The 14,577-nt window shown below is 43.3% G+C and overlaps 1 protein-coding gene across 1 annotated transcript; it reads left to right on the top strand.

The window, feature by feature from the left end:
• Window positions 1-384: 384 nt before the first annotated feature.
• Window positions 385-12,232, top strand: LOC147631919 (uncharacterized). Its single transcript, XM_086807977.1, has 3 exons — window positions 385-500; window positions 590-1,026; window positions 11,868-12,232. The coding sequence occupies exons 1-3, from the start codon at window positions 415-417 to the stop codon at window positions 12,230-12,232; spliced, it is 888 nt and encodes a 295-aa protein (XP_086664103.1). The 5' UTR covers window positions 385-414.
• Window positions 12,233-14,577: the final 2,345 nt, after the last annotated feature.

The following is a 14,577-nucleotide window of genomic DNA, read 5'->3' as shown; positions in this document are numbered from 1 at the left end:
TCTGTAGGATGATTCAGACGGAGGCAATCCGAAAGGTTTCTCCCTCAACAGATAAGTCTCTTACTCGAAGCTTCAAAAAACTAGGTGGGTACATTGAGAGCATGGGAGCTTTCACAGTATCAATTATGGACTTGGAAGGGGAGGAGACACCACTGACACAAGAGAGGGATGAATCTTGGGATGAGCATTGGAGGACTGTGAATCAACAGTTTGAGGAAACTCTTGCACTTGACCCTGATTGGGGTCCGTACTTGAGCCGAAAAATGGTGCATATTCTTGATGGTAATAATCGACACAATGCGTGGATGGACTGCATTTCTACAGGTGAGTTCTCATTGGGATGTTATTGTTTCTTATGCTTCTTTGTCCTTCCTAATTTTGTGTTTTATTACAGGGTTTCAAGGGGATTTGTCCATGCATTGTTCTGTTCTCTGTAAATTTTATGTGTTCGAGCGGAGGGATGTGGGTGAGCTTTTGTTTTCATTGTCCAGGTTGAACAAGTAAGTTAATTTGTTATCAGAGTCTCCTTCTATGTCAAGTAAGTTGTTTGTACTCAAGAATATTAACATATTTTTTCTTTGTTTTGTAGGACGCATGATTATGCATTTGTGCCAACCACATTTGGTGATCGTCTATTTCAACTAAGAAGATTGGGAGAGTCCGACCTAACAACTCTCATGGCACATTTGGACAATGAGGACAAGCTGTGGGTTGAGAGAGAGATGCAGAGTGCATCTGCCAGAGGAAGGCCTAGTTGGCTTCATTTGCCAATCCAGATTATGACTTGGCTCTTGTTCAAGGACGAGATGGAGCAAAAAATTGATGAGGCATCAAATGGACCACTTGCCGAGTCTGCTAGGGAGAATGTGACTCGAAAGGTAGAAGTTCTCTACAGAGGAAAAACATCAAAATATGCAAGGATTGCTGATCCCTCCAATGGTGAGGCCTTTTGGTGTGCAGTGCTCTCCCTACCATGGCACGCGTCAACCAATCATGTGGCCACAGAGGAAAAGCTCAATATGATAGGTTCTGCTTGCATCAGAGACACAGATAAGGCTCACATTGTCAAGCTATTGGACAACTCTCAGGCTGCAGTGCGATCACTTGAGGGTATGCCAAATGATAAGACAAAGGTTAGGGAATGGCTGCACATGTACTCCTACTGGCTTCAGATCACGGAGCTGGGTTTGAGAATCCAAAATGATATTAAAAATGCCGATCGAGTCAGGTTGCCAGGTGAGAGCGGATTCACCTCTTTTGTTGTTCTATGCAGAAGAAAGTACTTCAAAAGGGCTTTCAAAGTGCACGAAGGAGGCATAAAATTTAGCCATGATATTGACCATCAACCAGGCCTACAAAGTGCTGCACGGCGAGTCGTTTATAGGTTTTCCTACAACATAACCCAGATATTCCTTGTTAAAAAACATGCATGCTTCTTTCTGTGTGTTGTTTTATCATTTGGGCTTTGGCTTGCAGATGGTTGCTTTCTGAAATTGAGGAGCACCAATTGGATATTTTACCCCCTCTCGCTAGTGTGTGGCTTTGTGTTGACAATCAATCTTATATGTATGCCGATTTGAAGCTTGGAAGAGTAAGTGATTGAATTTGTCATTTTGAATCCATGATTGAGAAACATGTTCATATTGAGGGTGAGTTGTGTTTACCCATGTTTGTCATTGAACAGGCCATGTTAAGCATAGAGTCTCGTTTCTGCCCGTGGTGGTTGGACCTTGAAAGAAACCATGTGCCTGAGGAGGAGCTTGATCTGTATTGCCAACATAAGTCTATATTGGAGCTTTGTAGCCAGAAAATTGATCATAATGAGGCCACATCCACATCACATGCAACATCGATTGCATCGGCTTCTTTTCGTAAGTCATTGCCAGTGAATTTAGGGAGGGAAATAGTGAATCGTGCATTGGAGGTGAATCGAGCAATGGAAGCAAATAAGGAGCAGAGTCAACAAACAGACATCCAATAGTAGTGCAGGTGGGATACAACCAACTGACATCATAACCAAGACATTGCAAGCTCCAGGTATGTGAGCTTCCTACCTCATCTCTATCGTGATCTGATTGTTTTGACTTAAGACTATGTGTGTTAAATGTCAAAAACCTGTCTATATGAACCATTTATGCCTTCAATGTCAGTATTGAGGACCTTGCAGCTACTTTTGTGAACATGGAGGATGCATCCTCATTGGGAAAGCAAGTGCTTGATGCCATGAATGTTATTTGCACAGTAGGGAATGTCAAGAGTAGAGGGTCCGATTACTGTGTGGAGTTGATATTTGCAGACTTCCCCTCAAATATCATCATTGGAGGTTGTGTTGCAAACAAGGTTCCATATTGGAATAAGATTGGGGATGGCATGTATGACTCTACTTTTAAAGTTGTTGATTCTTGTCTCTCGGATCGAGGCTTCTTTACATGCCTTTACACTATGGAAGAAGGAGTGACCATTGAGCAGGTTGCACAGAGCGTTGGGTTTGGCATTTATCATAGACAGGTTGTGAGGTGTACTCCACCTATTGGGAAGAAGATGGGGCAAATGATTACTACCCAGGTATTGGTGTTGTTCTCTTTGGGGCTGTCATTTGTGCAAATCTTCTTTGTCCCATTTAAGGTGAAAATGCATGAACAACCAATGTGTCTTTGCTTGTAGGTCACTTGTCTAATATTGGCTGTTTTTGTTCGCTCAACATCTCCTGCTACAAGCTTTGTGATGCATGGGGATCAACTAAGGGATTTGGCACTAGGTGATGATCTTGATGTAGGGCAAGATCTTATCTTTGACATGTATGTATATGCATTCAAATCAAGATAGAATTTAAAATGATTTTTGGTGATCTTTATGGCATATGGTTAATGGTTTGTGTGCGTTTTCAAGAGTGCCATCGGAGGATCTGGTGAAGAGAAAGGGTAGACCATGGCGGGGCGGTTGTCAGAGAGGTCAACGGCTTAGCAAATACATCGTCTCCGTCTTCAGTCGTCTTGGGGACACGATTTTGGATTTGTTTGCTGGCACTGGAACTCTTGGGCTAGTGGCAGCATTTATGGATCGCAATGTCATAATGTTAGACAAGAATGAGCGGATCTATGATCACCTGTTAGAACCATACTCAGCAAAGGTATGCATGTTGAAAAGATAAATATGTTAGTAGAGAATAATTTTGTATTGATAAAGCTTATTTTCTTTTCTTTGTGTCTCTTGCAGTTATGAGGATCACATGTCTACATCAAAACGCCATTAGAGATAGTCTTTTTTTAATTGAGACAATCATTTTTTTGGGACTATGGAAGTAATGTTTTGATGGATGTTATGCTTCTGAATGTTTTTTACAATAGCATGTAGCTGATTGTTGGATAATTTTTATTTGGATTATAAAATTTTTAAATCCTATGGTTATGGTTTCTAAAGAGTATTATATTGTTGTGTCAGTGGTATGGCTATTAAAATTGTTGTGCATCTTAATGGCTTGATTTATATGCTCTCTGGTCGCTGTGGTTTCTATGTGGTTGCAACAATAGTTTGTTTCTACTAGTAGCTCAATGACCAATTCAATGTCTTTTTAGCGAGCCAAGTAGTATGAGTTTTGTAGTGATTTTTTATATCCGCACCATTCATTTGAAAATGCTTTATTTGCAATAGTCATTTTTAAACTTTTTTAGTCTTCTTTGTTCTGTTCATTATAGAGTTACACTATGGTTTCACTCTTCTCTTTAACATTACATGCTCGCTTAACATCATACCATGCCCCTACTTGCTCACTTTCACAAGGACTTTATTTCTACTCACTGCTCTGTGCTCACTGCTCTTGGCTCACTAAATAGACGCACCCGATGTATAGATGTAGATGTGGATGTGGAGGTGGATGGATGCATGTAGATGTAGATGTATAGATGTAGATGGGAATGGAGATATGGATGTATGCATGTAGATGTAGATGTATAGATGTAGATGTGGATGTGGAGGTGGATGGAGGCATGTAGATGTAGATGTATAGATGTAGATGTGAATGGAGATGTGGATGTATGCATGTAGATGTAGATGTGGATGTAGAGGTGGATGTATGCATGTAGATGTAGTTGTAAAGATGTGGATGTGAATTGGGAGGTGGATGTATGCATGTAGATGTAGATGTATGGAGGTGAATGTGAATGTGGATGTGGATGTATGCATAGAGATGTAGATGTATGCATGTAGATGTGAATGTACGCATATAGATGTGGATGTATGGATGTGAATATACGATATGTGATGTGAGGGAATCTGAAGTGATGAGATGGAAATGATGTGATGGGATGAGTATACATATAAATGGAATATGGAATAAGTAATGTAGATTGATGAGGGATAATGTGGAAAAATGAAAGTTAAAATAGAAATTGTATTGTAAACTGTTTGTAAATGCTGTTTGTAAATGCTTGTTTTATGTCAAGAATGCTGGGGGGAGCATTTTGACCGTCTTGTGATTAAGGTCGTGATGATAAAGTTGCAAAGTGCTGACGGGGAGTCAATGAAGGACATCTCGCATAGCAAGGTCGGCCGAGGTCTTGACCAGCCTCGGTGCGATTAAAATGGTGAGCTTCCGGTACGGTGGATGAGGGGCCAAGGAAGCGGCCTATGAGTGAAGCGCTAGGTCACCTGCGAAGGATCCTAGAGGGTGGTGACCATACGGTGCTCGGGCTCTGGGTCGCCTAGGATACCCACGCGTGCGTCGAGGAAGATATTGGAACAGAGTTGGAGTTGTTTTCTGAAATCGGGCATGGATCTGGTTGATTGACCTTGCTGGTCTTCAATGGATGAGTCCATGGCTCTTTATATGGATCTGTTGGTTGATCTTGCTGATCTTCAACGAGAGTCCATCTTGATAAGTGATTATATTGCCGAGTATTATGGGTTAGGGATTAGGAAACGGCCCCTGTGTGGACAGGTGGTGAGTGTCCTAGTTGCCAATGATGCCATAGATACTCTGATGAAGGAATGATGGGAAAATTAAGAATCAACTGGATAAATTGGAAGATGGTGATCAGTGATACTATGGTTTTATTAAAGGATTGTTTTAAACTGGTTGAATCTGTGAAAAAGCAATTTCATATTGGGTGTGTGAGTGGTGTGACTAGTTTTATTTTTGCATGAACATCCGGCTAGGGGGCCTTGGAACTCTTTTCCTTGGTACCCGGGACAAAACCTAACCAAATTCTTAATTGGATCCCATCACTACAGTGGTTGGGCGGTTGGCTAACCCATGGGATCGGATGGGGTTAGGCTGGACTGATGGATCCGTAAATCGAGACTCAAACTTTTGTTTTTACAATAGATAAAATAAATCCCGGACAATAACTATTCTATGGATAGGAATCAACGGCTGTGCCTCTTGAATGGGGAAAAAAGCGTTGATCCCAATGATCCAAGTGCAAGTTCTTCCTTGACCTGACCAAGTATCTTATAGATGTAATTGGATCAGCTCGATCAGAAATGATCTTGACTACGTTAGAGTAAAAAGTTATCCTGGTGGAATCGCCCGTGCTTTCCGGTAAAGGAAGTTTTTTCGGGTTCGGTTTTGGAACAACCGACGGATTAGTCTCTTATCCGGATATCCGTGGGTGAGGCCCCGAATGTGGGACCCCTGTCCCGCGCGAGGAGTGCTACTTCCGCTGCTAGTATCCCGAATCTGTTGCTCGGTGGGAACAGGGATCTTACAAAACTTTTTATGAAAGGAATTATCCAGCCTGCTATTATAGCATAATACCAAGTCATCCTTCATAATTCCTTTGCTTTTAATTTTCTTGTTGAACTTCTCCAACGTCCTTGCCTGCATATCTTCATAATGCTTCAAAGCATTATCCTTGTTTAGCTGTGCTTCTTGTAAATATAATAGCCGCTCTTTAAAGGCATCTTCAGGTTCTTCCAAAAGCTTTTCTAAAATTTTAACAGCTGGTATCTCCTCCTCAATAGGCAATAAGGCTTCTTTTCCATAAACAAGATGAAATGGAGTGAAACCCATATCAGTCTTAATTGCTGTTCTGTATGCCCACAAGGCAGCACGCAACTCCAGATCCCAATTCTTGCCTTGTTGTTCTGTCACCTTAGATAAAATCTTGATCAATTCACCATTGAAATGCTCATTCAGGCCATTACACTATGGATAGTAAGGTGTGGTAAAACTGCGACTGATCTTCATCTTTGTACACAAATAGTCCATAAGCTCTGCTCTGAAACCTGGACCCTGATCAGAAAGCAATTCCAATGGCACACCAAACTTACAACAAATATCCTGATATACAAACTTTGCTACTTCCTTAGCAGTAATTTGTTTCACTGCCTTTGCTTCCGCCCATCTAGAAAGGTAATCAACTGCAGTCAAGATGTAGCACTTCCCTCGGCTAGTAATAGGCAATGGTCCCACAGCATCAATTTTCCATTTTTCAAAAACATCATAAGCAAGAATTGTCTTCCTCATCCGTCTACTATGAGCTTGGCATTGTTTGCATGACCTGCACCAATGATTAACATCCTTATGTACACTTGGCCATACATAACCTTCCTGCAATACCTTATGCAAGGTAATCTTTGAGGCAAAATGTCCACCGCATGCTCCTTCATGGTTTTCCTTAAGAATTTTGTAGATTTCTTTCTTCCAAGGTACCCGTCGCATTATCAAATCAATTTCCTTCAAATACAAAGCATCACCAACCATCACATACCTTGCAGCTTTCCTGAGATGAAACCATATTTTTTTGATTTGTCAATACCATTAGGAATCATCCCTGTTAACAAAAACTCCTCAACATCCTGTAAATTCTCCCTGCCACCACAATAAAATGATGCATGAGCTTTAAGAACAAAAACTTCACCAATCATTCCCTGGGCTGCTTCATGAGCCTCCTCATTATGGCCTCGATCTACATGCTTAAGACTCCAAGCTTCAAATTCCTTTAACAAACCTTTAATCTTGAAACACATTTCTTTGAGTAACATATTCTTTGACTTCCAAACTCCCAATACATGTTTTACCACAAGCAATGCATCTCCTCGAATGCGAATCATGTGTACACCATGCTTCAAACATATTTGCAATTCAACTTCCAAAGTCAGATACTCTGCTTCGTTGTTGCTATGTGCATCCACCTTAACACCCTTTTTAAAAACAAGGCAACCCTGTGGATCATAAAGCACCAAACCTCTCCTGAGGCTGCATCATGGCTTTTCCTGTAAGAACCATCAAAATATAATAAGTGTGCATTCACTAATTCAGCCGCATTCTCAATTGGCTTCTTGATGGTTTCCTCCTTTATAAGAAGAGGACTCTCCTTATATGTCAGCAGATCAGCTAAGGTAGCCCTGGTACTCTCTTCCACCAAGAATGAGAAAGTAAACTCCTGCAACTCAATCACCCACTTCATCATAGCCTTAGATAAATTTGTGCCATTTATCAACTGAGGCAAAAAAGTGTAGCTCGTCAAAAACACAAAGGGGCGAGGCAACAAGTAATGGCGGAACCGCCTACATGCATACATCACACTAACCATAACAAGTTTCACCTCTGATAACAACCTTTCTCTAGCAAGTTTTACTCTGCTAGCACAGTAGACTGGTTGCATATAATGTGATTCTTTCCCCTTCTGTAACAACATAGCTCCAATTGCATCTTCACCCACTGAAGGGTTGACATAAAATACATGTTCCCAATTAGGCACCTGCATTGTAGGAATAGCTCCCAACACCTCTTTCACTTTTTGGAAAACTACCTCACACTCCTCCGTCCAATGCAAAGGATCATGTTTTGCTGCTTGCTGCAAAGGATATAACAACTGTGAAGATAGAGAGATGAATCGAGCCATATACTTCACCTTTTGCACAAAAGTAGCTAGTTGCCTTGTATTCTTTGGTGTAGGAAGAAGAAGAAGAGACTTGACTTTATCAGGATCCGGATCAATACCATTCTCTGAAACAACATGGCCCAAGAGCTTCACCCTCGGTTGAGCCAAAAAACGCTTTTTTGGATTTAATTGACCACCACACTCATCATAACACTGAAAAACGGTAGCCAGCCTATCACAATGCTCTTGCCTGGAGCTGTATATACAAAAATCATCAATAAAATCCTTCACAAACTTGTTCAAAAAAGGAGATAATACCCAATTTGCCCTTTTCTGATAGTAGGCTGGCCCATTCGTCAATCCAAAAGGAAGAACTTTGTAGCAGAAACACCCCCAAGGTGAAATGAAAGTCGTCTTGCGCTGATCTTCTACAATCTTTAACTTAAAATAGCCTGAATACCCATCACAAACACTGTACCTTTCATATCCAGCTACAGTATCCAAGATCTCATCCAAAAAAGGTAGGGGGTAAGAATCCTTCTTTGTAGCAGCATTCAAAGGCTTGAAATCCACACATATACGCCACCTGCCATCCTTCTTTGGACTCACCACCGTAGGACTTACCCACTCAGCTGTGTCCACTGGTGTAATGAAACCTGCACTCAACAGCTTATCAACTTCCTCTCTCAGAGCCTGCATTTGTTCTCGTCCCATCCTGTGAAGCTTCTGCCTAACTGTTTTTACACCTTCTTTCAATTCAATCCTCAAATCTGGCCCTTTAAATCCTCGAATCTCCCTATAAGAGGTGATGAACAATTCTGGAAAATGAGACAACATATTAACATATCTAACCTTTTCTCCACTCGAGAGATCCGGACTCAGCATTCCTTCAATCAGCTCCTGCTTCTTCTTCACTTCTATCTTTGGCTGCAGTAATTCCTCGATCACTTCATACGACCCCAAGGTATCTTCTCCCTCAGCACCCACTTCATGCACTTCTTTATCTTCATTACCTTGTTGCTCTGATATTAGGAAAGCCACATCTGCCTCTTCTTCACTAGAAGCAGTAGTCGATGAATCCATCTCCGATTCAGAAGTACTGGTGGTAGTTTCCTCTTTACTTGAATCCTGTGGCCTCTCCCACACATCATTCAAAGATCTCCTACTATGCATCTCAAAAGATTTTTTATTACCCCGCTTATTATGCAAAGAAATGGTCCCATACCTCCAGTCTTGTACTGCACCCACCACTCGCAACCAGGGTCGTCCAAGAACAATTGGAAAAGCACCAAGACCCGCAGGCATCACATGAAAATCTACAGTAGCTTTAACATTAAAAGCTTCAATTTCCAACTCCTTTACCATACCAAGACATTTTACCTTTTGATGATTAGCCATTCTGATTCGAAAACCAGAAACCCCAGACACCCTCAAGCCTGACTGCTCCACACATGACTGGGTAATCACACAGATTTGAGCTCCTCCATCTATATAGGCCTGACCAAGGTTCCTACCTTTACTCCTTTACCATACCAAGACATTTTACCTTTTGATGATTAGCCATTCTGATTCGAAAACCAGAAACCCCAGACACCCTCAAGCCTGACTGCTCCACACATGACTGGGTAATCACACAGATTTGAGCTCCTCCATCTATATAGGCCTGACCAAGGTTCCTACCTTTACTCCTTTACCATACCAAGACATTTTACCTTTTGATGATTAGCCATTCTGATTCGAAAACCAGAAACCCCAGACACCCTCAAGCCTGACTGCTCCACACATGACTGGGTAATCACACAGATTTGAGCTCCTCCATCTATATAGGCCTGACCAAGGTTCCTACCTTTACTCCACACCTCCATAATAGGGCAAATATCTGGAAGCTCTTCTAAAGATAGTACTTTGACTGACCTCTTCTCTGACTCCTTTTCCATTGGATTCACAAGTCCCTTTCATTGCCTTCTCAATTTTGGCACCATCTCCACCAATTGCCCAAAGGTGATGTTGGCCTTCCTGTTCACCAAATCAGATTTCAAGTCATAGCTGGTTTGCCCATCCCCCTCCAGTGGGAAGTCTGACACCTGGAACCTTCTACAAGGCTTCCGTTTCCTTTTAGCTTTCACATCTTCTCCTTCCTGTTGCTTCCCCTTCTTACGGATGGGTCTAGCCACTCCCTTTCCTTCTCTTTCATCCATTGTGCGCTTGCCAACGGGCATCACATCCCCTTCTTCTCTCACCTGAACATTCTCCAGAGTAACAACATTCACGACCTTTGCCTTCCCCTTCTCTTCAACTGTGATTCCTTTGATCCCTGATATCAATACCATAGTCATTTGACCTGTCAGGTAACTGTGAAGGTAGTGGGTACATATCACCACCCATTCGCTCAGGCTTATCACAATCTGTACTTAGATGACCAAGCTCACCACAGTTCCAGCATGTAGGGATGAAACGACCGCCCCTACCGCGACCACGTCCATACCCTGCTTGTCCATCTCCCCCTTCATGATTATTTCCTCTGCCTCTACCACGTCCACCACCTGTACTTCCCATTAAATTTAAGCTAAAATTCTTCATAAGATCAACCATATGTTTCATATCGTGTCGCAATCCCTCATCAGAACCTGTAGGAACCATAGGTACTCCTTGACTAGCTTGTGGCACCATCTGCATAGCTTGGACTTCAGTGGGCTTCATCCTCTCAATCACTGCATTCATGGGTGTAGCCTCCACTCTACGAATCTCCGGCTGTGCTACAACTGGAATCATCCCCAGCTGATTCATCCGTTGCAACTTCCAATCCTTTGATTTGGCAATTTCCACCGCATCCTCATAAGACTTGGGCTTCTTCAATTCCACCTTCCCCAGCGAATACTCCTCTTAAGCCCGGCTACAAACTTGTTTTTCTTAATCATGTCAGGAGGTACCTGGTCTTCCCCTAAAGCCCTGCATAAAGTCTCCCATAGCAAAGAGAATTTCTTCATATAATCATCAATTGATTCAAACTCACCTTGTGTCAGAGCTTGCACCTCATGCCAAACTTTGTCGGGGTCTTCTACCTTCTTAAACCTGTTGCTAAGTGCTGTTTTTAATCCATTCTCAGTCATATCGATACGTGGAACAGCAACCCTCAATGACTCCTCATAAGCTCTGTACCAGGTCCTTGCATCCCCTTTCAAACAGATGCTCAGTAGCCGCAACACCTGTGTACCGACTCATTGATGTGGTTGCTTATGCATGCAACCTCCATCCTTTCCAAGAAATCTGCCACATCCTCATTAGGGCTACCATAAAACTCTGGATAAGACATCATTTTAACCCCCAAACTTCACCTCGAAACCCAAGAAAAACACCTTCCCTGGAACTCTCAACTCCTAGGGCATACACCCCACTGAAGAAAATAGCATCCTCAGTGGGGGGCGCCAAAAAACTGTCGGGAGGCTAGGAAAAGAAGAAATGCCTCTATAGCTACCTACCCAACAGCCTTGAAAGACACAATAAACATAAGGGGCACCACCAGCACAATGCTGGAAACAGAAATCACTCTAAACACCACACGAAAACCAAAGAAAGACAGCTTCAATGGCTCACACATCTCATTATATCAAAGCCTTTTATCTGTCATCAGCAAGGCTAAGCCACCACATATCATCAACACAAACCCTATTTGTCCATTTACAAGGGGTCATCATCACCATAGATGTTATCAATTGACAAGCTTCAACCCACTCTTCCTCGCACTCTCCTTTTATATCACACTCAAAGCTCACACACACACTGCCCAAAGCTTCGCCTTTTATCTGTCATCAGCAAGGCTAAGCCATCCACATATCATCAACACAAACCCTATTTGTCCATTTACAAGGGGTCATCATCACCATAGATGTTATCAATTGACAAGCTTCAACCCACTCTTCCTCGCACTCTCCTTTTATATCACACTCAAAGCTCACACACACACTGCCCAAAGCTTCTCTTGGTCTCAAACCAGAGGCCTCGAACCAAGGCAGCTACTCCACTTTGGCTTTCTCTCCTCAGAGCCTCCCCTTGCGCGCGAGTCTGCAGAACCTGGGGCTTCACTCTCTTTCGCCAACCTCTATATCGTGCTCCCTTCACATCAGGCGGCTGCTTCCCAGCCACTCTCTAATCGCCTGCAACTTCCTTTCTCTCACACGGCGGCCCTCAGTCTTCACACCTCTGCAGCTGCACTCCACCAGGCTCACAAGGCGGTTCCTCTGTCGCTTTTCCCTTCGCTCGATCACCCTCAACTTCTCCAGCTAGCGCCAGTCGAGAGCCTTTGCAAGCGGTTCCTTCACACCAGACGGGTCACCTACGCCGGCTGTCTTCCAGGCGGCGGCACAACCTTGCCTTGCCTCTCACTCGCCAGCCTCTGGCTGCAATAGTATCCCCTTGCGCTTCACACACGACTCCCAAGCCTCCAAGCACCAGGCGGCTATCTCTTCACTGCTTCGCCTGTCTGCTGCTTCTCAGAATCACCTGCCAGCCTTGAGGCTTCTGCACCTCCAGCTCACCCTTTGGCGTCTTCTGCGCTACCCTTCTCTGTCGCCAACACCCACAGTAGCCAGCAGCTCCCGTCTCTTTCCCACAGGCAGCGCCCACCAGCCTCTGCCTTCTCCAAGACGGCTCCCAGCCACTCTGGCTCTCTCTCCTGCTTGTGGCTGCACACGGCTCCCAGCTAGGCGGTCCCTCACTCTCCTCGCCTTCGTCTTCACAAGCGCCTCTGCAAGGGCGACTCCCTTTCTCTACTCGGCGACCCGATTTCTCTACCCTCGAAGCGGCCAACCCCCAGCCTGTCTTCACGCCTTCGCCACCTTCTCGATGGTGTGTTGGCGTCCAACCAAGTTTCCACATGGCCATTTATAGGGTGGCCACATAACCTATATATTTTTTATTTATTAAAGCCTCAAAGCCTCAATAATGGCCACCCACTAATGCTAAAAGAGCCCCTCCTTCTCTATGCTTCGGATCATCACACTGCGCCCACAACTTTCCAAAACCAGTGCCAGAGCTGCCCACAACTTCGTGATCAGCAGCATCAACTTACCAAACCAGACCATTTCCCAGTCGGTGCCCTGCTTTGCCGACCATCTCCACATTCATGCGAAAAATGGAGTGCCATCTCTGCATCCACAATCAGCCCCAGATTGACCAACCGTCATCACATTCGAAGTTCCCGGCACACTTTCACATGCAAGCATCACCATCAGCTTGTAAAAAAACCATAAAACCACCCACTCTGTACAATTGCCAAGGCATTCAGGGCAAAGTTTTATTGCACACCATGCATCCCATATGTACACGGACTCAAAACACCTTTACAGAATTTTGCCTGACACCGTGCAGCGAACATTATGAGTTTCAAGCCATGTGGTTCGGCAGCCTGAGGAATTCTTTAATGATATTTATGATATTACGTCCATATTTGGGAAAATTCATAGTAGTTTTTCTTGACGACATACTTATATATAGTAAGTCAAAAGAAATATCCTTACAATTTGCGCTCAATGTTCAAACTCCTTAGGGAAAATAAGCTATTTTGGGAAGGAATGCAAGTGCAATTTTTTTGCTAAGAAAATCCATTATTTAGGACATATTGTCTCCACAGAAGGTATGTAGATCTCGATCCTAACAAGGTGGATGCCATTGTCAGATGGCCAGAACCTACAAATCTCGAGGAACTAAAAAGTTTTCTAGGTATGTTGGGATTCTATCAATAGTATGTAAAGGACTACGTGAAGATCGGAGTCCCCTTAACCGATTCATTGGTGGGATCCTCAACGACGAAGTTTTAAGAAGCTCAAGGTGGCCATCGCGAATGACACAAATATTGAGCATTGTGCACCCTGATGAACCGTTTGTTTTGGAGACAAATGCTAGTGGGAAGGACATTGGGGCAGTTTTATTGCAAAGGGGACTCCCTATTGGATTTGAAAGCAAGAAGCTTGACTGTGCCCAACATAACTACTCGGCTTATGAGAGAGAGTTACTTTCTATTATTCATGCTCTAAAAAACTCATGATGTTATTTGTATGGCACTACATTTGAGGTCCAAACAGATCATGGAAGTCTCAAATAGCTTTCAAGTTAGAGTGAGTTAAAGGGTAGAAAACATAAAATGTAACCCCAACCCCTCATTCTCTCTTATATTCTCCTATGCTAAGCAATTGAGTGCTCTTGTTCTCTACTCTCTTCTTCTTGCCTATCACTTGCCTTTCTTGATTTGAGCTCTAGTGTGCTTGTCTATGCGTGTGTGTGAGTGAGAGATCAAGGTATGAGGTGGGTGGAGCTTCTCTTGTACGTGTCAACAATAATGTGGAGTTCAATCTCTTGCATGCTCCATCAACACTTCTTTCTACAAGGATTGAGGAATTAGAGAATTCACGAGGCAAGTGACAAATCACAACCACGCATTATGGGCAAATGCCATGGTATATTTGTTGCTCGATTGAGCTCTTGTGTGCTCATGATGGTGGTTTAGCAATTCCCCCATGACATTAATAGTACACATGTGCATTTCTCGTGGCATTAGGGGCATCCATAATTGGCACTGCCATACTACCAGCGGGGATAAAACTCGGGTCACCTACATGACATGCGGGTATACTCACCTACATGACATGCGGGTATACTCACCACTCACCTTTCCTGTGGCATCAGCAGGGATTTCATTAACGTCTTCACAATTTCGTGATCACGTTAACAAAACCTATTGTTAACATATTAAAAC

This window comes from Cibotium barometz, chromosome 14, assembly GCF_041138505.1.
Source record: "Cibotium barometz isolate CiBa-2024 chromosome 14, ASM4113850v1, whole genome shotgun sequence".
Classification (NCBI taxonomy): domain Eukaryota; kingdom Viridiplantae; phylum Streptophyta; class Polypodiopsida; order Cyatheales; family Cibotiaceae; genus Cibotium; species Cibotium barometz.
Note: the sequence above shows the minus strand (reverse complement) of the source record. Positions and strands in the feature narration are given on the sequence as shown.

What these genes read in the sequence shown, in the direction of transcription:
- LOC147631919 (XM_086807977.1), top strand. Translation starts at nt 415, where the DNA reads ATGCATTGTTCTGTTCTCTGTAAATTTTATGTGTTCGAGCGGAGGGAT. An exon ending in TCATTGTCCAGGTTGAACAA is followed by an intron (nt 501 to 589) that starts GTAAGTTAATTT and finishes TTTGTTTTGTAG; the next exon opens with GACGCATGATTATGCATTTG. An exon ending in GGAAAAGCTCAATATGATAG is followed by an intron (nt 1,027 to 11,867) that starts GTTCTGCTTGCA and finishes TTCTCTCCTCAG; the next exon opens with AGCCTCCCCTTGCGCGCGAG.